General features: G+C 38.7%; 1 protein-coding gene across 1 annotated transcript; it reads right to left on the reverse strand.

Annotated features, from left to right (window-relative positions):
- Window positions 1–4,051: 4,051 nt before the first annotated feature.
- Window positions 4,052–23,828, reverse strand: LOC149088209 (uncharacterized). Its single transcript, XM_089245557.1, has 7 exons — window positions 23,499–23,828; window positions 11,939–12,085; window positions 11,245–11,401; window positions 9,805–10,113; window positions 6,614–6,803; window positions 6,379–6,488; window positions 4,052–4,371 (listed from the first exon to the last, which is right to left on the reverse strand). The coding sequence occupies exons 1-7, from the start codon at window positions 23,603–23,605 to the stop codon at window positions 4,174–4,176; spliced, it is 1,218 nt and encodes a 405-aa protein (XP_089101683.1). The 5' UTR covers window positions 23,606–23,828; the 3' UTR covers window positions 4,052–4,173.
- Between the last annotated feature and the right edge of the window lie 74 nt (window positions 23,829–23,902).

Genomic DNA, 23,902 nt, shown 5'->3' on the forward strand with positions numbered 1-23,902 from the left:
CGAATCCGATATCGAATACAAATAATCAAGACATCTCATGCATTACACACACACACCTTAGAGGAGAAAGTCCTTTTATTAGAGAACTTTAGTTATCTTATTATTTCCCGAAGAAACCTTGGGATATTAAGTCGTTTTCATTCACGTGATGTAGGAGATGGGAAAAAAAGATGTGAAATTTTAATGATCCGTCGTTACATCGGGAAGTTTATCCTCATTTGCATACAGTCTTCGAATTGACTGATACTCTTTTAGATGCTTTTAGATATGTTCGAAAGTATCGAGGAGGGAAGTTTGAAATGATTTCTGCAGAACTTTGTGTCTTACCCAAGAATAGTGGCCAGCATACTTTTCACTTCACTAAGCACTAATGCTTCTTATGCCCCTTAACATTCGCCCCTTATGCAACAAGAGTTACACTTAACTTCCTCTCTCTCTCTGTCTTCCCGCAGAGACAGTTCGAAAATCAAATGCTCCAACTGTGCAAACTACGAGCGCTGCTCGTATACAAAATATTGATGGTTTCTTCAAAATCATTATTTGTTAATAGATTTCTTCTAAATTTTTTCTTAGTGGTGCCGTAAACGCGTTCTACTTCGGCCCTAGAACCCTTCTTCGACCCAAAACAAGAAGATAATAAAACGTGCTCTAATTAAGGCCGCACTAACCAGAGGCGTCTTTATAATATCGGAGTCCTGATTTTATATATTCGTTACAAAACTGAAATCGAAAATTCAGAATATGAAAATTATGGAAAATTCAGAACAAGTTCAAGAAATAATTCAAGAATTGATAATTGTTCAAAAAATATCAAAGAAATAATTCCATAATTCATGAAAATTTAGAATCAATGAAAGAAATAAATCCACAATTGGTGAAAATTCAGAATTCTTGAGTTAAAATTCAGAATTCCAGACTACTACTACTACATAACCACACATTCGTACACATTCCTCTACGGAATTTCTAACAAACCTGGTGCATGCCGGAATGTGTACGTGTTGTGAACTTAACGTGAAGATTGTTTCTGTGTGATGCTTTTTATGCATAGTGCTACTACTACTACTACTACTGAACCACACATGCACCTCGTCCATATTCCTCTGTGGAACGTCTAACGAATTCGTACATGTTGGAATGTGCGTGTGCGTGTAGTGAAAACTGACGTGAAGTTTGTTTCTGTATAATGCTTGTTATGTATAGTGCTGGCATCTGCCACCAGTTTTTCTAACTATGAGTGAAGTGTAATGATTGAATAATTGTATTGTTGTAGGCCTGTTGCTCTCTGTGGCGAGACTGTGTGTGCCAGTGGCAACAAACCCCAATCTTTTTGCTCATTTTGGGTATTTGCCCTGCTTTCTGACGAACGTTTAAAATAGCCTTAGTTAGCTTTAGTAGCCTTAACTAGTTTCAAGTCGGGTCCCATTTGGTGTATATATGCGAAATTTGGCGTTGATCAGTCCAAAATTGTAGATTTGTATAGAGAACATACACGCACAAATAGGTTATTTATTAGTTTGGTGGTTTTTTTTTGTTTTTTTTTTGGTGGCATATGCTTTTATATTGGGTTGTTGTACTTTGGATACATTTTGGATCCACGGCCATCTTTTTTCAACCACCTCGTTGGGCATTTTGTCTGTTGTGACGTTTGTATCACAAAACCTAATTCGTATTAGGTTTCCTAATAATTTAGCTTCCAAAGCCTTTTAAAAGAGTTCTTTTTTTGTCTGTTTTGTAAGACTGTTGAGTAAAAATTTCAAAAAAAAATGCTATATTCATGATCAAGGCACTGTGCGACAGAGCCTGATCGTGCTCGGTTCGCTCAATTCACCATTACGGTCCAAGCACGAATACCGGTCATTCCCCGCGGAGAGTCTACACTTCAGACATTGATAGTAGCACATACATAAAGCCTATAATTTTCATAATATCTACTCCCTTCGGTTAGCTCATTATATCCCGCAAGGGACAGAGCGGGGGCCATGTTTGGTGTTATGGTTAGCTCATTAAGCTGAATGTGTCATCATGTTCATTACGTTATTTCGTTTTTATAGAATCCCTCCTCCCTACCATCATCGATAGAAACGTAGAGTGAGAAAATTCTCTCTGCCATATGAAGGCATATATAAGTTTTCTCTATTAAAGAGGGCAAAAATGATAATATCCAAGTTCAAAGTTTCTGTCGTCTTTTGTGTAGAGCAAATACCGGAGAAATGTTTGTGCATTTCGTATTTCTGACAGAACGCTGCTAATCCTCCCAACGTGGCGATGCCAAATGAATGCATCTGGCATTAGTCTCCACACACAGCGCCTACTTCAAATATAAATCCTCAGACAATAAATTTCTAAAGATGGGGTATGACGAGTTGGAAACTTCGCACTTTCTTGAAACTGATGAGAAATCGACATCACGTTGTCATCTTTTCAACCCTCGAGGGCATATTCTCTCTCCCTCTTTCAAGGAACAGAGATTCGCACATAATGCATTCCTATGAAATGAATATGTTATGCGGTAAATGTGTTAGAAATCTGGTTGTTATGCATAATCACCGACCATTTTGGTAAGTTTGATGAATTTCACTAAATTTATTATTTTCACCTTCGATTATGCATAATGCCTAAGCTTCGATGGTAAATTTTATAAATGATAAAAAAAACATTATCACTCTCATCGGTGATCACGAATAACAATCAAGCGTCACTGGTAAGCATGGCAAATCGTACTAAACTCACACAGGGCCGTCATTTCAACTTTTTCTGGGGGGGCGGGATTTTTCCAGGGGTGGGCAAAGAACCCTATGTACTCAATGTATTTATAATTTTATATATATACAGTCGAATCCCGTTATAACGAAGTCCAAGAGACCGGAGAAATCACTTCGCTATAACGAAATTTCGTTATAAAGGAATTCCAGATTTTTGCATTGCTTCTACGTGAACTTATCTAATGGATTAAAAAGTGTTCGTTAAAACGAGATTTTCGCTATAACGGTATTCGTTCAAACTGGATTCGACTGTATGTATTTGTAGCCGCTGTGGTGGTCCAGTGGTGTTTGACAGGTGGTCGGCTGAAGTTGGTTTTCTGTGGTTCCCAACTTCAAGGCGCAAATGCGAGCCGATCTCCCCGTTAAAAAGTCTCGCCACAGAGAGCAACAGTCCTACAACGATAAATCATTCAATCATAACACTTCACTCATAGTTAGAAAAACTGGTGGCAGATGGCAGCACTACACATAACAAGCATTACAGAGAAACAAAAAAAACTTCACGTCAGGTTTCACTACACGTACACGCACATTCCTGCATGTACGGATAGACCAATGATTATGCATAGAGTGTCCGATTGGCGCAGTGGTAAGATGCTCGTCTTCCACTATGAAGATTACCGTCAAGGTCCACGGATTCGAATCCGGGCAAGAACATCAGAAACAAGTTCTTTACATACCGAGCCTGGGGCGACCACCGATAGATGGTGGCACCTTCATTTCCCACTCAACTTCGCTGGTTGGAAACTGCCGTATGGCGATGAAAAACCAGTGTTGGCGTGCGGTAGAGTAGTGATATTGCATAATACAGCCGGCGAAAGGGGTGATTTTCTTTATCATTTTTATATCAAATTCAACAACGACGCTTGCGCATTATGTACAATCCCAGGTAAAAATGATAATCTGTTTAGCCTTTATCAAATTTACCAACGACGGTTGGATATTATGCATAATCGCTGGCAAAATCTAAAAATCTGATATTTTTTTTAGCATTCGTCAAATTTGCAACGTGGCATGCATGATAAATGGGCAAATTGGACATCATAAACGTTAAAGAAAACTATCACTTTTACCAGCGATTATGCATAATACAGCCCCTGAAAGTAGTGAAAGTAGTGTTTTTCTTTAGCATTTATCAAATTTAACGACGACGCCTTAATATTATGCATAATCGCCTGTTAAAGTTTAATTTAGTATTTATCAAATTTTCCAGCCGCTTGGGTTTTATGCATAGGCACCGGTAAAAGTGATAAATTTATCAAACCTCATCGAGACGACTGGAAATTATGCATGATAACTGATTTATCACATTTGGCATAACAAATACACACACACGCACACAAGCAGAAGGAATTACACTCATAGACAGTTTTTAAAAAAAATGTTAGGAAAAATAATTTTTCATTTTTCAATAACCCATAATGCTTTTGAGTTTCCTTTGATAATATCCCGGTGCTTTGCTTTTTCCATACAGGTCGAAGAGTTGTTTTCTTTGGTCCGCTGTCAGCTTATAATAAGACTGTAAGCCTCTCGAGAGCTCCCCTTTGACGGACGTCAGTGAGGCTTTCAAATTTTCCATCGATTTCCCACGGGATTCGACCCAGGGCTGTACATAGAGAATAGAAAGAAAAAAACGCACAACACACACATGTTAGGTGTCGTATTTCTATCGTGAAATGCAAGTTTTTTTTTTTAACATAAGACATACTATAGCAGATATGTGAAGGCTTTCTTTATCTTTTCCATAGTGGTGTGTGTGCATATGTGGTGGGGGGGGGGGGGATTCCATCTACCCATAGCAGTATAACCGTGGAGCTTCGTAAATTTTTGTGATGGGCCGATGTGCAAAGTGATTAAAAGAATTTAGAATTTACCCAAATATTTGAACGAGCGTCGATGTCGCAAGAGTGTCGCGAATACACAGGGTGTTCCTGTTGCTAAAATGAGGGGATCCTGAAAATTCGTCCCCATGACGTTCCGCCTCTAGCACATATCGTCCCCGAACGTTCCATCGACTGATGTTTGGCCCCGACGTTCCACCGCAAGTAGATACTTGGTCACCCGGTGCAAGAACATATTTTGACGCCCCCTTGGTGAAGGAGTGGTTTCAGAATGAAATTGGTGCCCCTCGGGTCTAGCACCCGGGGCACGAGATCCGCCTGCTCCCCCCTAGTTGCGGCCCTGGCCCCAAGCACATTTAGTCCGCGGACGATTCATCCACCGACATTTGGCCTCCAACATTTCCCCCCCCCGGATGTTTCGCACAGGACGGGGTGGCCCAAGTGATGAATGGAAGAATTAATGGGTGACAGCATGAATGATCATGCCCGAGTGGCGTGGTGGGAAGATGCTCGTCTACCACCGTTAAAGTTGCTGTCACGGTCCCGGGTTCGAACCCGAGGGAGGACATAGATAAGGTATTTTCCCCTAATGAACTTGAGGTGACCAGTGATAGGCAACGCCTTCATTTCCAACCGCTTAATGGCAATAAATTGCAAAATATAGATTTCATTTATTTGACTATAATTAATTATAGCCGTGTCATAATTATCATAATATAATTTATAAGTCATGAAAATAATCTTAATTCATGATTTCAAATACGCAACTGAGCCTTGTTGGAAATAAGAAAAAAAAAACGGGACATTTCATAAAACTGTTGGGACGGCTAAAATTACCGAATTGTCCTGTCACATTGCCAACTTGTCACGTCAAGTAAAGTTGCCAATTACAGCTGAAAAAATTGTCAGAGACAAGTAAAGTTGCCATTCGCAGTTGAAACATTTGTCAAAGGCAAGTTGCCAGTTACAACCAAAAAAATCGCCAAGGGCAAGTGATGTTGTCAAACATGGCTAAAATTGCTGAAAATATACGCCAATCGCGGAAAAATGATGTATACTGCTAGTTAAAATGTAATTCACCAAAAAAAAACCTATATGTTTGATAAATAAGTGAGATGAATATATTTATTTGACTATAATTAGTTTATGATAGAATCATAATTATCATAATATAAAGTATAAGTCATGAAAATAATCTCAGTTCTTGATTTCAAAATGTAACTGTCTTGAAAATGGGAGGAAGAAACGGGACATTTCATAAAAAAAGTTTCCAGTTAAAGTTGCCAAGTTAAGTAAAATTGTCAATTACAACTGAAAAAAATTGTCAGAGGCGAGTAAAGTTGCCATTTACAGCCAAAAAAATTTTTAAAAGCAAAGCAAGTCAAGTTACCAGTTACATCCGAAAACTTTTCAAAAGTGAGTTAAATGGCAGTTTACAGCTGAATAAATTGTCAAATGTGAGTAAAGTTGCCAGTTACAACCGAAAAGTTTTCAAGGGCGAGTAAAGTTACCAGTTACATAAAAAAAAAGTTGTCTAAAGCTAGGCCATAAAAGTTGCCAGTTATAGCTGAAAAGATTGTCAGAGGTAAGTAAAGTTGCCAATTGCAGCCAAAAACATTGTCGAAGATAAGGAAAGTCGCCACCTATCGCTAAAATTGCTGAAAAATCACCAGTTTCGGAAAATGATCGGTACTGAAAGTCAAAATTTAATTCATCAAAAAAAAAAAATGTATGTTTGATTTTTTTACAAAGTCACTAAAAAGGCAACTCACCACTCTCTTCTGGTAATCGTCGATTTGATCGATGACGGCCGTTACTTCGGTCATCTGTTGCGTCAGCGTTTCGATCTCGTTATCCACGATGATTCGATTCATATTTTCACCTTCACAGTAAAAAAAAATATGTCTCCCTTTAGATTAAAATACATATTTCACACATACAATTTATATGAGTCATAATGTCATCCAATTAGATTCTCCGTTTAATTTTGAAACGTGCTCTTCATACCGTAAGGGGATTTTTTCCAGGCTGAGAAAATGTAGATGTTGTGCAAATTTTCATCCGAATGTTTCATCTTCTTCAGTTCGACCGGACCGTTGACATACATTTCTTCGATCTTCTCGACCTCTTTTATGGCGGCGTCGAGGTCCGTGAAGGTCTTCTCGATTGTTCCTCTCCACGAAGACACGAACAGAATCTGTGGAAATACGAACACATTGAACGAAACAAAAACTGGAAATAACACAGAAGAGAAATGCTTCGGTACCCACGAGAATGAACTAAAGTAGGAGTGCACTAACTTCTCCCGCGTTTAAGGAGCCATACAATAACTGAATAGCATCTCCGAGGGCAATATAAAAAACTTCTTTCATGGCCGTATAAAGAGGAATTACTTCTTCGGGACCTGTATGGCACCACCAGACTATATGGACCTGTATGGCAGATGAATTTCGTTGGATTCGAAACATGGACATAATATAGATGGAAAATATGTGGTTATACACATATATTATATCTATGGTTCGAATCCACGCCTCCACCAGTCTCTTCAGAGTCGTAGGTTCAAATCCCACCGATGTCGCTAATTTTTACACTTCACTTATAGTTTAATAAATAGATGGGCACAACACTAGAAATTTACTGTATACGCACTCAGACTGTCAGATGCGCGTGCGCACTTCCGGCACAACTCATTCGACAGTAAATTGCCCATTGTGATAGGTCGGGGTTGTGTTTGGTTTAAAAGAAAGAAATATGAATTGTTCCTTTTTTTAAAAAAGTGTCTCGTATGAATCTGAATAATTTCTGTGGTGGTACAAAATCGGAATTACTTGTTCGGAACCCGTGGAGCAAATGAATTACTCCTCTTCCTCGGTCGTATAGATCTATATTACTTCTTCCAGGGCCCTATAAAGCTGAAATATTTTTCTAGGGCAGTACAAAGTTTCGGTGACTTACTTATTCTGGACAGCATATACACTACATTGCATATGGATTGCTACTTCCTCTGTCGTAAATTGCTGGATTACTTCTTCGGAACCCGTACAGCAGATGAATTGCTCCTCTTCCTCTGCCGTATAAACCTGTATTACTTCTTCTAGGGCTGTATAAAGCAGTTACGGCAGCACAAAGGCTGGATTACTTCTTAGAAACCAGTATAGCAGATAAATTGCTACTTCTTCGGATAGAAGATCTGGGTTACTTATACTTTGGCTCTTGAAAAATCCTGAATAACTTCTTCGAGGTTCCATATAAGCTGGATTATTTTTTGGAACCAGCGTAGAAGATATATCATTCCTTCCTCGGCCGCATGAAGCTGAATTTCTTCTTCTAGGGCATAAATACGTTGGGGTCATGCATAAACACTCACGCAACACAATTCCGACATGTACTGATTCATTAGAAATTCCCCAGAGGAATGTGTACGAAGTGCATTTACCGTGAAGTAATAGTTGTAAGTTATAGTATGTAAACTGAATACTTTTTTGGAAGCCGTATAGAAACTCAATTATTCCTTCCGGGGGGTTGTTATAAACGTTAAGCTCATTTTTAGGGCGTAAAACGGCTCAAAATTGCCTCTTCAAGTGTCAGTCAGTCACTTAAAATCAAAATTATCCCTTCGGAAAAAATATTAAAAAATGGAGCACGTTTTTTTCCCTAGGCTGCGGGAAAAGTCGGAGAAAAGATGCTCTCAAAACGGCTGCATAAAAAAAATATCCATTTCATTTCGGGGGTTTTTTTTTGTGAAAGATAGATGGCACTCAAACTCATACGTTGCAAATACAGTAATACCTCGTCTAACGAAGCTAAATCGCTCCGGAATCACGTTCATTAACCGAAAACTTCGTAAGCCGAGGCGTTCGTTTTAACCGGGGTATCACTGTGCAGTGAAACCTGTCTAAGTCGGACTCTGTATGAGACGGAAACCTGTGTTCGACAGAATCAAAAAAACGTCCTTTTGCTTTAATGTGTGTGTGTTTGCACCTTTATAGAATGGAAACCTGTCTCAAATGAAATATTGTTTGTCCAGTAGCGTAAACGTTTCATTGTATAAAACAATCGAAAAAAAAGGTGTGATAAAGAGAATCTGGGTTCGAACCCACAATCACCGACAAAATTATGACTGCGGCAGACATTTCACCACTACTCGACATTGTACAAGCAACCCTGATGGAGAATAGAGAAATGATTACAGAACAGAATGTACATGTGAACGCCATCTATACGTTATTTTAAGAAATTCATGTTAAAAATTTTCTTTGAAAAAAAATCGAATAAGCTCAGAATGAGATGGAGCACGCTACTACACTCATCATCATTTGTGTCAAATAAGTTCATCGTTTTATAACAAAAAACAAAAGTTAAAAACTAGAAAAAGTAATATTGCTTAAATAATTGGAAAAAAAAGGATTGCAGAAGATAGCTATTGCAACGTTGACTAAATTCGCCCTCGTTAAACAAGGGTTGTGAACGAGAGAAATAACCAAAACGCTAACTGGGCTGAAAAATGCTGTAGTTAAGAGAGGCTGCTGACTCCACTCAGCGCTTCACGCTACTAGTAGGGTGTTACTGCAAAGTATGTCTATGGTTAGCGCACTTGCTCGATATGCAAGGGGACCCGGATTCGATTCCCGGAGGAGACAAATAACTTTTCTTTCCAAGTATCAGTTTCGGCATTAGCATCCACAAAATTCAATTTACCAATTAAACTACGAAAACGCCTGATTAAGGTATATGTCTGGTCCACACTATACGGATCAGAGACATGGACCATGAACAAGAGAGACGAGAAACGAATGGGAGCGCTGGAGATGTGGTGCTGGAGTCGCATGGAGCGTATAAGCTGGACACTGAAAAGGTCAAATTCACAAGTACGAACACAGGTTGGAAAGAGTCACCAAATCCTGAAAAGGATTGGGACATGTTCTCTGTCACTGCGAATTGCTACGAGAAGCGATGGAAGGCAGGGTAAATGGATCACCTGGATCTCAATGCTACTAAATGACGCAGAATGTACCAAGACAGAGATGAGTGGCGGCTGCTCAAAATGGGGGCGAACTAGTCTTAGGATTGATGAAGAATGTAAAACCGCTGATGAAACGTAATTTTTAAATAAACTTATTTTCAATTTCTTCACTCGCTGGATAAGAGTTTCGAATTTGTGCACCCGTGAGCTTGAGTAAAAAAACGCAACTTACCCTCGTTCTTGAAGCTGAATTGAACTGTTTCTTGATATAATGCAATTTCTTGGATATAGTCCAGAACAAGATCTTTACAGACACGGTTAGCATCACCTCGACCTGCTTCTCGGCGCTCTCGAATTCCAAGCTGACCTGCAAGATTTCCGTGCCACCGAGTTCGATTTCTGAGAGATACAGCGCTCCTTCAGGCCCGACTTCTGTGACTGCTCGGGGATTCCTCAAGGTCAGCAACCCTGTCTTCACGTCATAGCTGCTCATGAATGTGATCCGTTTATTATTGGTGTGAGTCTTCACTGCGACGTTTGCCTGAAGAGAAAAACATTTATATAGACCGTGTCACAATATTTTTTCATTGAGGGAAGGGAAACTATTTTTTAAATATTTCATCTTACCGAAAGAGTCAACTCATATTTAAACAGGGTGTTAATAAATTAATTAAAAACTAAATGGAATGTGAAAATTTGAATGCGAAAAAGTTATTTTCATGAAAAGGGATTTTTTTTAGCACAGAAAAAAAGAATAATTCGAGATAGAGATAGAGCACTGCTCGAAATAGATTGAGAGCAGCACTGCGCGAAATAGATTGAGAGCAGCACTGCGCGAAATAGATTGAGAGCAGCACTGCGCGAAATAGATTGAGAGCAGCACTGCGCGAAATAGATTGAGAGCAGCACTGCGCGAAAGTTCAGCAGAAGTGATTGGACCTGAAACTTTCTTAAATCTCTTCTGTGTCTGGAAGTTATAGAATACTGTATGTATGAATTTATGTGGAAAATACGTATTTACGTGAAAGAGGAAGCGTTTTATGATTTTCAGCGTTTCCAGATGGGGGGAATATGTGTTTTATATATATATTGTTTTTTCTCTTTTTTTATGCAAAAATGGGGGATTTATGCAAAAAATTTCAGGGACACTAAATTTCTGTTCGCGAAATGTTAAAGGTGCCCCCTGGGGTAAAATAGGTGGGTTTTTCCTTCCCTCCATAATCGAGCCGTTCATCCCTTTGGGAAAGAGCGCAAACCGTATTCCAAGTTTGTCTGTTTGGGCGGTAATGTCTGTCGGTGTCTGTAACGTTCGTAAAGCTTTAGCCGGCATTCGTGGATGAGGTAACACAATTTCACCATTAGTGCAACTTTATCAACCAATCAACATCGTAATGAAAACCTAAACCTTATGTAAAGTGACAGGAAATTTCCGAAATGAGTTGTTAATCGTACCACCCTGTATTTTGTAGGACTCATAATACGGGGTGGTGCAATTGGTGCAATTCCTTCCATTTATAGGAATTGCATATTTCCAGTGGCTTCCTTTCGTGCAACGCTCTCTCTTAACAAAAGTAATTTTTTTCTCAAACCGCATTCAAACATACCAATTCCTTCAATTTTTATGAATTTTTAAACTGTTTACGAATTTATGGGACACCCTGTATATACGTACCTTGACTCCGGCACTGATAAGCCCTAGAAGACCGATGCTGACTCCGATGCCTCCCATCCCTTGAGTTATGACGTCATCGACAGTTTGCACTCGAGAAAAATCCACGTCCGTCGAAGCTTTGGGAATGAAAACCATCTCACCAGTGAACTTTTCTTTACTTGAGAAATGGTAAAAGAAATGTGTTACACATGATGGAATCTTAGCTATTATTTGCAACAAAAACATTTCTCATGCACGTAGAACGGAAACGAATCCCTAGTTTTGCCCTTCCAATCATCTACTTCGGTCAGTCATCACTCCCATTGCAGAGACATACGCGTTTCTTAACCACCAGCAACAGGTATGGGCGGAATGTCAGGACGTAAATGTCTCGTATCATGGCCTTACGGCCTGGGAGATGAAAAAATTTTATCAAAACACACCATTTTATGCCAAAAAAGCAAAAAAAAATCTGTTTTGGCGTTTGTTCCTATGGGTTCAGTTTTCGATCCGAATTACAGCACGTTGATAAACACTAGCCTGGCATATGCGCCATTTTTGAGCAAAAGTGTAACGTCAGTATTACCACCACTGCTTTTTTCCCCTATCCTGCTCTTTTTTTCAGTTAGGGATCTTCTTGCTTAACGTGAATTTTTGCAAATGGCATTTGCGTACCGATATGTAAATATGTGAAAGTGACAGAATGATAATTTACCAGTTCTTTATTACACCATTCTCCATCTTCAGCGCGCAATCGCCAAGTTGAGGAGTTTTCACTTTGAAGGAGAGCCTGTAGTCTTTGGCCGGAATCTCTACCGCTCGTCCGGGTATAACGTCTTTACCATCCGCAGCTGCGTAATTCCTGCGTAAGTACGATCACAAATATATGTATCTTTTTCACATGTTCAGGCATTTCCAGTAACTTTTGAGGCAAAAAAATAATTACGTGTTATCAAATTTCAATAAGTATAGTAATTACACAACGAACCCACTCAGACCACTCAAGTGACCCCGCGACACATTCCCAGACCGCTTAAGGGACCTGCGGCTTATTTACAAATCATGTGACTGACCCACGGCACATTTGCAAATCGATTGAGTTACCTGGGGCACTATTCCAGATCACATAAGTGGTTCGCGGCACATTCTCAACTCACTTAAGTGACCCACGCACATGTTCAGCTCACTTAAGTCACCCATGTACATACGTACACGATCATTCAAGTGTCTCACGTACATTTCCAGATCACTCAAGTGATTCGCGGCACATTCCCAGACCGCTTAAATGACCAGCGGCTTATTTACATTTTGATCATTCAAGAGACCCACGGCATATTTACAAGTCAATTGAGTGACCTGGGACACTTTTCTGGGTCGCTTAAGTGACCCGTGGGCCGCGTAACGTTTTCTGATCACTAAAGTTACCAGCGACGTAGTTTCCGATCAGTTGAGTGATCCGAGGCACATTTACAGATCACTTATGTGGCTCGCGACACGTTTTCAAACCAATGAACTGGCCCACATTCTTTAAGAGATTGAGGACCTCCCACCCGTTATACAGGGTGCATCATAAATTCGTAAATAGTTCGAAAATGCATTAAAAAATTGAAGAAATTCGTGTATTTGAAAGAGGTTTGCGTAAAAGTTCTTCTCACAAAAGGTAATTTTCTTTGAAACAGGAAAAAAAAATTAGTTCAATTTAGTTAAATCGGTTCTTTCAAAAATTTGTTTCGATTTCGTCGATAGAGGGAGCTGCACAAAAGCAAATTATTGGAAACACGCAAATCAGAGTTTTGTAGTATTCAAAGTATACGATTAACAGCTGATTTCTCAATTTTCTTGTTACTGCCGCTCACACGGGTTCATATATATAAGCGGCATTCATTTAATTTTGTTTTCATTGTGACGTTGACATTGGTGGATAAAGCACTATTGGTGAAGTTGTTTTACCTCGGCCACGAATCACCGGTGTCAAACGTTTACGAACGTTTCGGGCAAAGAAGAAATTTGAGAAAGGTTCAGGTCCAATCACTCCTGCCGGATGATTTCCCTCACCTTCTAGCGACAAAAATATGTACTAAAATATTTTTCTGCACTAAAAGAAATCCCATTTCGTGAATAACATTTTCGCAAACTACATTCAAAAACACACGACTTCCTTCAATTTTTATAAATTTTTATACTTCCTGGCCCATTGACTGAAAAGGTTGTGCACCGCCCTCTGCGCTAGAACTTGGAGGGGAAGCCCTGATGTGAAAAAACCTTGGAGCATTTTCACAACTAATGCTGGTTAGAATGGTAAAACTCCTCCGATAATAATATAAGAGTTATACGGGAGTTAACGATGAAAATGTGAATTTCATGATCAATTGTTATTCCATTTATTTTATATTTTACTATATTTCATTTCGTGAGTAGGATACGTCGGCCATACATGTAAGGAAGAGTTTGGACAAACTTTGAGGACAACTAGAAATGTAAGAGATGTTTCTTATGATGAAATCGTTTCTTTTTACCACGCAGGTTCTTTCAATGACCCTTCAAATACTCTACTGAACCCCCTATTATACTCGTACTTTCGAAGACCGATTCCACGTCATCTAAAAGTTAACGTAGAAGACGAAAGAGAAAGTAGGTGGCATCGTTAGCAAATATATAACTCCCTTTTTTATTATTATTCTTTTCTTAAAAAATAAGTTTCTTTTGGGAAAAACTTTTCTCGAGATGTTTTCTTTCGTCACGTGGCAACGAACTTTCTCTCCAACATGTATGATATCCTAAGAAAGTAGATGATTTTCCCACTAGGAGAGAACCTGTTTTGGCAAGTAGGAAAGCTTTACTGAATGGTATGTTTCCATTCAATCCATCTCAACACAACCGGATCGAGGCTTGTTAAGTTCCGGCTGGAATTTTCAACACAGAAATCCCTCAAGAAAAATCTCCAAAATAAACTTCAGCTCGCGGCTGAAACTATTTCTGTAGAAATGAAAGCGAAAAACGAGGCGAGTACGAGTATGTATGTGTATGAAACTTATGTGCGAGTACAGTTGCTGAAATTCTGAGTGTCAGATGGAGATAGCACAGTGTTGTAGTGCTTCCAAAACTCTGGTGAAATAAGGAGAAATAAAGTACACACAATGTAGGTACGACTTTCTGCTACATTTCTGCATAACTGCCATTTTGATAAAGAAACTCATTATACGTTGACAAGAATTTTCCTATGCCTTCCTCGAAGAAATCGACGCCAATCAATATCTGAACAAAAGAAGAGGAATTTTGTCGCTCTGCCATCTTGCTTAAGAAACTCATATTGCCTACTGGCACGAATTTTCCTCACCCTTCCTCGAAGAAGTTGCTGTCAATATCAAAACAAAAGACGAGGAATGTTTTCCTTCCACCATTTTGATTAAGGAACTCGTAACATTTAATCGTGAATTTTCCAATGCCCTTGGCAAAAATATACTACACCCACCGCTTATAAGAATCACTGGTTATAAGAACCAACCGCTCATAGGAATAAAAATGGCTAAACCTAACGTGATTCTTATAAACATCGGCCACTGTACCTTGGCAAGAATTTTCCTCAACACTTCCTTAAAGAAGTTGCTGCCAATATCAAAACAAAAAGGGGAGGTATTTTGTCCTCTCTGCATTTTGATTAAGGTCGTTCTCTTTGCTTAGCATGAACTTCCATGCTATCCTCGGAGAAGTTGTCACCAATATTAAAACATGAGAAATATCATCTTTCTGCCATTTTGGTTAAGGAATTTCTCATACTTTGGCATGAATTATCCCCCCTCCCCCCCCCCCGAAGAATTTCTCTTCAATCTCAACACTGACCAAAGGAAGAGGAACATTGTCCTCCAGCTATTTTCATTATGGAGCTCCTTTGACCTTCGAGGACTGGACAAGCCCCCTCCCCCCGCTTCACATCTGGGATGGATATCGAAGCAATAAATATACTAACAAACTCCGCATACCTTGGCATGGTTGTTCCTAAGCCTTTCTGGAAAAATTTGCCGCCAGTATAAGAAACAAAAGGAAAATGTTGTTCTGCATTTTGATTATGAAGTCTTTTTATTTAGCTTGGAACGAATTTTTACGCTCTCCTCGATGAAGTTTGTCACCAATATTAGAACAAAACCAGAGAAATTTTGTCCTTCTGCCATTTTGATTAAGGAACTCATAACACTTTGGTACGAATTTTCCTATGTCATCCTTAAAGAAGTTACCATCTCGTCAATACAGAACAAAAGAAGAGCAGTGTTGTCCTTCTGCTATTTTAATCAAAAACTCACCATACTTTGACACTAGTTTTTTTATACCCTTCCCAAAGTACACTCATGTCCATAAATTAAGGATAATTCAGAATCACACGGAAATCGAAATCTAAAGTAAAAGTTTCACCTGTAGAATTATCACACGCATCTGCAAGAATGATATGCAAATTTCAGGAAGCCACTAGATGATGCCGATAGTACGTCACAATGACGAGAGTGTAAGAGGGGGGTATATAAGGAATGGTGGCAAAGAAGTAAAATTGTTCACAAGGGTTCTGTAAGGCGCTCAGTGCCATAAGCGAATAGTTATGACACAGAGGACGCATGTGGATGATTTTTTACGTGGTAGAATTATCGGCCGCCTGGAATGTGGGCGTAATCAGATGGAAGTATCCGAGGAACTTGGAATTGCCCAAAGTGTCATCTCTAGGCTTTGGCAACGATTCCAAGATAACGGAAATGTCAGTAGACGTTACAGTACAGGTCGCCCCCGAGTTACAACGCCGAATGAAGACCGGTATTTGGCAGTAACTGCCAAAAGAAGCAGACGGAGCACAGCATCCGACCTGTCTCGTCAGCTATCTGCAGCCACGGGTACCACAGTTTCAAGGCAAACCGTGTGCAGACGTTTGGGAGATATTGGTCTATATGCTCGCAGGCCTGTCAGATGTGTTCCGCTCACGACAACTCACTGTCGGCAGCGATTAGCCTGGAGTAGAGAACATGCAATGTGGACATCGTCACAGTGGGCTTGTGTGATGTTTTCCGACGAGTCCAAGTTTAGCTTGCAGTCTGATTCACGTCGGACTTTCATATGTAGAACGCCAGGTACCCGTTACCACCAAGACAACATCATTGAACGGCACCGTTACGGTGGTGCAGCATTGCTCGTTTGGGGTGGAATTATACTGGATTCCAGAACAGATCTGCATGTTCAAACCGGAACCATGAAAGCCCAAATTTATCGGGACATCATTCTGGAACAACATGTACGTTTGTTTAGGGGTGATATAGGCGCAGAATTTGTGTTTAAGGATGACAACACCCGTCCTCACCGAGCAAACATCGTAAATGAATGCCTTGAATCTGAGGATATAACCCGTATGGAATGGGCAGCATTCTTACCTGACTTGAATCCGATAGAGCATGTGTGGGACATGCTTGGCCGACGAGTTGCAGCCCGTCAACCACCTCGGAGCATGTGTACCGAAACTTCGGAGAGCATTGCTTGCTGAGTGGAGTGATCTTCCCCAAGATCAGATCGATAATTTGATACTCAGCATGCCTAGGCGTTGTACGGACTGTATTTCATCGCATGGAAGACATACAATGTATTAACCATCATACCAACCATGTAATAGTAAGTTTTTGTAAAGGAGATATTTCTTAAAATTGCTCCAGGGAGCAAAAATCGTAGTTTTTATGAATGGTATCATACACACACCATCGTTTTTGTTCTTCATCTTTTGTTTAATAAATGGGCTTTATGAATAAGTAACGTTTGTTTTGTTTCTGAACCTTCATTTGCCGGAGCTGGCATTATCCTTAATTTATGGACATGAGTGTAGTTGCCGCCAATATCAGAATGAAAGTAATAGAATGTTGTCCTTCTGCTACTTTGATTAAGAAATTCATAATATTCAAGTAGAACAGATGACTTTTCTTTCAGAGTTCACCTCCGCATAATATATGATGTATTGGTTTGGGGGGGGGGGGGAAAGCCGTCTCACTTTCTCTCTGTAGGTCCGTTTACATGGGAATGGAAAATAATGGGTTCTTTTACTCCGCAATAGGGAAAAATCGCAAAGGATTACAGGGATCCTTATAGAAAATAGAGTGTAAATAATCCCCCCCCCTTTTTAAAACTCGTTAAAAAGGCACCGTAACTACCGATGCTACCGCAATATTGCAAATATAAATGGAGCTTAACTGTATTACTTTAGCACGAGTTTATTCCTCGAAGATGTTGCCGCCAATTTCAGAACGAAAGAAAAGGAATGGTACCCTTCTGCTATTTATTTTCATTAACTCGTAATACCTTGGCAAGAATTTTTTATACCCTCCTCGAGGTTATCGTGAATGTCAAAACAGAACAAAAGAAGAGAAATGTTGTTCTTCTGACATTTTTATTGAGGAACTCCTAGTAGTTGGCACGAATTCTCCAATGTAATCCTCGAAGAATTTCCCACCAATCTCAACACAGAACAAAAGAAGAGCAATATTGTTCTTCTGCCATCTTGATTAAGGAACTCATAATACCTTGGCACGAATTTCCCTATGCCTTCCTCGAAGAAGTTACCGCCAGTGTCAATACAGAGCAAAACAAGAAGAGTGTTGTCCTTGTGCAATTTTGATTAAGGGGGCTCATGATACCCTGGAATAAATTTTCCTTTATCTAATCAGCCCCTTATTACGCAGCTGGTCAACCATTCCACATAAAAATTTAATACGTAATTAATTTTTTCCCCCTCATCAGTGGCGTAAAGCTCCTGTAAGCTAAACCACATAGAAAGCGTGTATATTATCCGGACGAAGTTCGCGGACATGGCTACTCTTCTATTATAGGGTTTTTGGGAGGCTTATCAGAGGATGTTATACCGGGGAATTTTAATCTTTGGGAAACTGGGTGACGACGTTCCCACCATCCGTCCTCTTCGCGTTCGAATTTCTATCAACATGGAAGTTGCTTGACATTGCCCTATCACATCAAAAAGCTCATTAATCTTACTGCTGAGTTGATGGGCGCCAAATAGTTTCCCCCTGGAGATAATTCAGCCGTCAGCAGAGAGGACAGATATAGAGGTATAAGGGGTGTGTGTGTGTGTAGACACACACATATATCCTACCTTATTTTACCAAACTCTACCCTGACAAAACGTTTAAGATGAGAGTCTGAGGAGTTTGGGGAAAACCTTGCGGGTTCCCGAAATCCGTGTGGCAACGTGTCCCGTGGGGGGGAAGATGAGCTTCTGATTGATTGGCTGGAGGCACGACCGTTTAACCTCTTGCAGGAGCTGGGATGTGGATCAACTGAAGGACATATCGCAAGTTCCCACGTTATATCTCATTCGCGAAATTCCCAAATATTTAGACGTTCTCATATAAATCTATCACGAGTATAACAAGGAATACACATAGTTTATTTCAAAGAAAATTGATTATTTTCGTCGATTTCGAAGGAGGTGATACTGTAATGAATTGCTTTATGGTGATAGACTGTGATGCACGCGTTCTCAAAACACTTAATCAATCTCGTCAACCATAAGTTGAATTGAATTTCCGACATGTTGTTTGTTGGCTGTGCGACCGTAAAGTTGGCAAACCAATCAATCAACATTATTCATCCTAAATATATAGTAAAAGTCCGTTATAACGAATATGATTTATAAACCTTGCTATTCCGAGTGATTCGAAAATGATTGTCAAAAAAAGCTAATGATGCAAGAAATATCCACTTATAGCGAATTATTCATGTATGAAAATCTGAACACATTCAATATAACAACAATGGAAATTCTCGAAAAACAGCATGTTTTCCTTTTTTTCTCTCTATGAAATCACTGTATACCTTACGGTAAAAGTGATAAATCGGTTATATATGCATATTATGCATAATACCCAAGCGTCGTAGGTAAATTTCATAAATACTGAAATCATTATCACTTTTACCAGTGATTAGGCGTAATAACCATGCATCGTTGGTAAATTTGATAAATACTTGAAATTTATCACCTTCATCTGTGATTATGCATAATACCCTAGAGTAATTGATTTAATTTGATAAATATGTAAGAAATTTTCCAAATGAGTTATTATGTAAAATAATCGTATCCATCACATCTCTTCACCCTCTTATTCATAGGTGCTTATAAACGGGGCATGTCAATCACTCCTCCCCCCCCCCCATAGATAGTAAGGCTACATGCTGCATCTTATCTTCTTGTTATAGGAAGTGAGAAAACATATCATTTTATCTGTAAGTTGAGAAGGTGGTGCACGACCTCTGGTTTTGACATCGTTGTTAGTACCCCTGGAAAAATTCTCCCATTCCCCCCCCCCCTTTCTACTTCTTCGAATCTTCCAAAACTGGATACAGGGCAAGCAAATCTTAATCCCTTTCTCTGCCTTAAATGTTATCGGACATTATTTTAGTGCAACGAATGCTCCAGTTAGCTACATTGTTACAAAAAATTTAAAAAAAATTATTTTGTTTTTTGAATGAACTGTTGGAAAAAGCATTGTTACAAAAAAGAATGACAATTGATTTTTTATTAGCATAGTTGTCAGGCATTATTGCCAACTGCTCATCGTTAAAAAAACTTCTTTCGTTCAATGAACATTGTTAAAAAAAAGAATAATAATTGCTGATTTTTATCTTATCGTCTCTGATAACTCTGATAAATGGAGTAGCCCACCACATTTGCATTGGTTACCATAGTTAGATTGTCATCAGCTTACCATAGTTACAGAGAAAACAATAAGCGATTTTGGTTGTTGTTGTTGTTGTTCTTTTTTGTGACAATGGTTTAGCAAATAATTATTGAATAAACCAAGAGATATAACAATTCATATTTTAGTATCTTATCATCGCTGATAGTTGTTATAAATAAACTAACCAACCATATTTCTTATCACTAGGGCTAAGATTTTTATGCTCTAAAAATTTCTAAGAAATGCTCTATAAAATATATGTTCTTAAAAAACTGTAAATATGCCCTATAAAACGAAAAATACGTCCTAAAAATTTTTTCATTCCTATCTCAGATAACATTAGTTTAAGCAAAATAATATGATAATGAGACGTGCTGATGCAGTCTAAACTATTTTGAACCATTACTTATTTGTGTGAACAGAAATTCTTCGTTTTACTAATTAACCTTATCGAGCCAAAAAATATTTTCCTCTAAAATTTCCCTTTCAAGCAGTTTTCTCTCCAAATTCAGAATTGATGTGCTGCCATCTACATGTAAAAATACGTATCCAAGTAGTGTAATTAGCTTTAGAAAAGCAAAAAATTTAAAATAGAATAAATAAATAATTCTTTTAATTTTATGAAAACTCCCAAAATTTCCCCCATTTACCAATTGTACTCAATTTACCATCACCGACACCAAATCAGATGATTAATCTACACTGCTGGCCACCCAAATTGCAACACCAAGAAAGACAAGAGATATCGCAACAATATTTATTTTGTAGATAACATGTTGGCCAAGCATCAAATGATTAAATTTATAGACTTCTGTGAAGTGTGGTTCCTGCCAAAATCAGTAGCCAGAGTAGCCGCCATTGTTGGAGATCACCGCTGCCACACGCCTCGGCATTGATTCAAAGAGACTTTGGATGTGTTCTTGGGGTACAGCAGACCAAGCAGCTTCCACGCGTTGCCAAAGTTGATCTGGTGTGGCAGCTGGGGATGTAATCTGGGTCAATCGTTGAGCAACCATGGACCACATGTTTTCTATCGGCGAAAGATCCGGAGAGCGAGCTGGCCAGGGAAGCAATTCAATCTGGCGATTGACGAAGAACCTTTGGACAATGCGTGCCACGTGTGGTCGCGCATTATCCTGTTGAAATATGGCTGTGGGCAAGCCCTGAAGGTAAGTAAGGACAACTGGCTCCAACACCTCGGAGATGTAACGCTGGCTTTTTAAAGTACCGGCAATGCGTACTATAGGAGTGCGAGAGTGATATCCAATACCGCCCCATACCATAATACCCGGTGCAGGACCAGTGTGGCGGTGCATAACGCAGCTGTTCAGCATCCTCTCTCCACGGTGTCTCCAGACTCGAATCCGACCATCGTGGTGTTGCAGACAGAAGCGTGACTCGTCAGTAAAGACAATTTCATTCCATTGTGCCGTCCACATCCTTCTTTCATCGCACCATTGGCGGCGGAGACGTCTGTGGTTCTGCGTCAAGGGTAGACGAAGCAATGGACGTCTTGCGGACAGACCACTCTGCTGTAAACGGCGTCGAATGGTACGCGCAGACACTGGATGATGCGGTACAGACTGAATGTGCTGTGCTATGGTTCGTGATGTGGCTGAGCGATCCGTCACTGCCATACGCACAATACGCCTGTCATCACGTGAAGTGGTGCACTGAGGTGGATGCGATCGAACACGTCGTACCCTCCTGCATCCAACGATCACATATCCGCATTACAGTTGTTTGGTTTCGTCCAACACGACTACCGATTTCCCTGAAAGATAATCCACAATCTCGGTAGGCCACTATCCTTCCTCTGTCGAACTCGGATACTTGATCAAAAGATGATCGCTGTTTTCTACGAGGCATAATTGATCGTTTTTTTGAAAAAACCACAAGAAAAACACAATTGCCGTACTTCAAATCGTCGAAATCTCCAAGCCTTAAATAGCGCTTTGAAGTGGCGCCACAGGCGCGCGTGATGTGCGTCTGCGCTGAAATTCTAATCATTTGCATATCTCACCTCCGCTAATGCATGTTGTAAATTTCATATTATTTGCATGCTTCCTTCAGGGTGTTGCATTTACGGTGGCCAGCAGTGTATTTACAGCCACACACCAATGTCGTCAAAAGGCTAGTATTTTCATGCTCTAACAATTCAATGTCATTACTGATTGGTTGAAAAACCTGAATTTCAGCATTTTTTTACCAATCAGCAACGACGTTCCATTTTTAGTGCATAAAAAATCTTAGCCCTAAGAGCTCTCGTCAGAGGCGGGAACAGCAAAAACCAGTCCGAAGCGGGTTTGGAACTCTCGAGGAAAAAATTTACTCTTATCGAAAATCATGAAATATGCAAAATATGGCTTAAAATTTTGAAAATATGCTCTATCACGTAAAAATAGTGAAAAATGCAAAAAATATATATGCAAACACAGAAATCCGAGCCCTACTTATTATAGTTGCATTGTTACGAACTTACCATTGTTACCACAAAAATAATAATTGGTTTTAGTAAATAAATTTTTGAGTAATTTTTTTATATCTTAGTATCTAATAATCTCCGATAATTCTGATAAATAAAATGGCCACCCGTATTTCTTATTATAGTTGCATTGTTACGAACTTACCATTGTTACCACAAAAATAATAATTGGTTTTTGTAAATAAATTTTTGAATAATTTTTTTATATCTTAGTATCTAATAATCTCTGATAATTCTGATAAATAGAATGGCTTCCCGTATTTCTTATCACAGTTGCATTGTTACGAACTTACCATTGTTACCACAAAAATAATAATTGGTTTTTGTAAATAAATTTTTGAATAATTTTTTTATATCTTAGTATCTAATAATCTCTGATAATTCTGATAAATAGAATGGCTTCCCGTATTTCTTATCACAGTTGCATTGTTGCAAATTTAGCATTGTTACCACAAAAATAATAATTGATTTTTGTAAATAAATTTTTGAATAATTTTTTTATACCTTATTATCTAATCATGTCTGATACTTCTGATAAATAAAATGGCTACCCATATTTCCTATCACAGTTGCATTGTTACGAACTTACCATTGTTACCACAAAAATAATAATTGGTTTTTGTAAATCAATTTTTGAATAATTTTTTTTATATCTTAGAATCTAATAATCTCTGATACTTCTGATAAATAAAATGGCTACCCGTATTTCTTATCACAGTTGCATTGTTGCGAATTTAGCATTGTTACCACAAAAATAACAATTGATTTTTATAAATAAGTTTTTGAATAATTTTGTTTTGTATCTTACTATCTAATAATCTCCGATAATTCTGATAAATAAAATGGCCACCCGTATTTCTTATTATAGTTGCATTGTTACACGAACTTACCATTGTTACCACAAAAATTATTAATTGATTTTTTTAGATATTTTCAACGAAATTATTACGAAAAAAATACTTTTTTATGAATAAACCATTGTTACAAAAAAAGAAGAAATGATCATTTAGCTTCTTATCGTCTCTAATCGATCTATCCCTATTCAAAATTGATTTCAAAAACATAAAATATACACTTACTGTATAGATTGATCCGACGAGACAAATGATAACGACATCAAGAAAATTATCATTATCATCATAATTATAAGACGACGGTCAATGTGTCTGATATCCAACATGATCATGAATATTTGATGGCCAGATTAAAAACCAAAGGGAAAAAAATAAGAATAATAATAGATCACGAAATTCCCAAATCAATTATATTCCGGATCAGGCCATTAAGACGGAGTCGATATAATGATGATAATAATAATAATTATTATTATTATTATTATTATACTTATTAATTTTCTGGATGATTTAATACCAGCCTCGACCTAAACACGTCAAAAAAAAGGGAAAATCGTATCCCACAGTTGGAGCTGATAATTTCGTATATATCGTAACAGGTATCGATAGGCGATAAAGGCCTCATCAGA

This window comes from Pholcus phalangioides, unplaced genomic scaffold (genome assembly GCF_987345545.1).
Source record: "Pholcus phalangioides strain wild (caught in Gottingen) unplaced genomic scaffold, Ppha-v1.0 ptg000003l_1, whole genome shotgun sequence".
NCBI classification, from domain to species: domain Eukaryota; kingdom Metazoa; phylum Arthropoda; class Arachnida; order Araneae; family Pholcidae; genus Pholcus; species Pholcus phalangioides.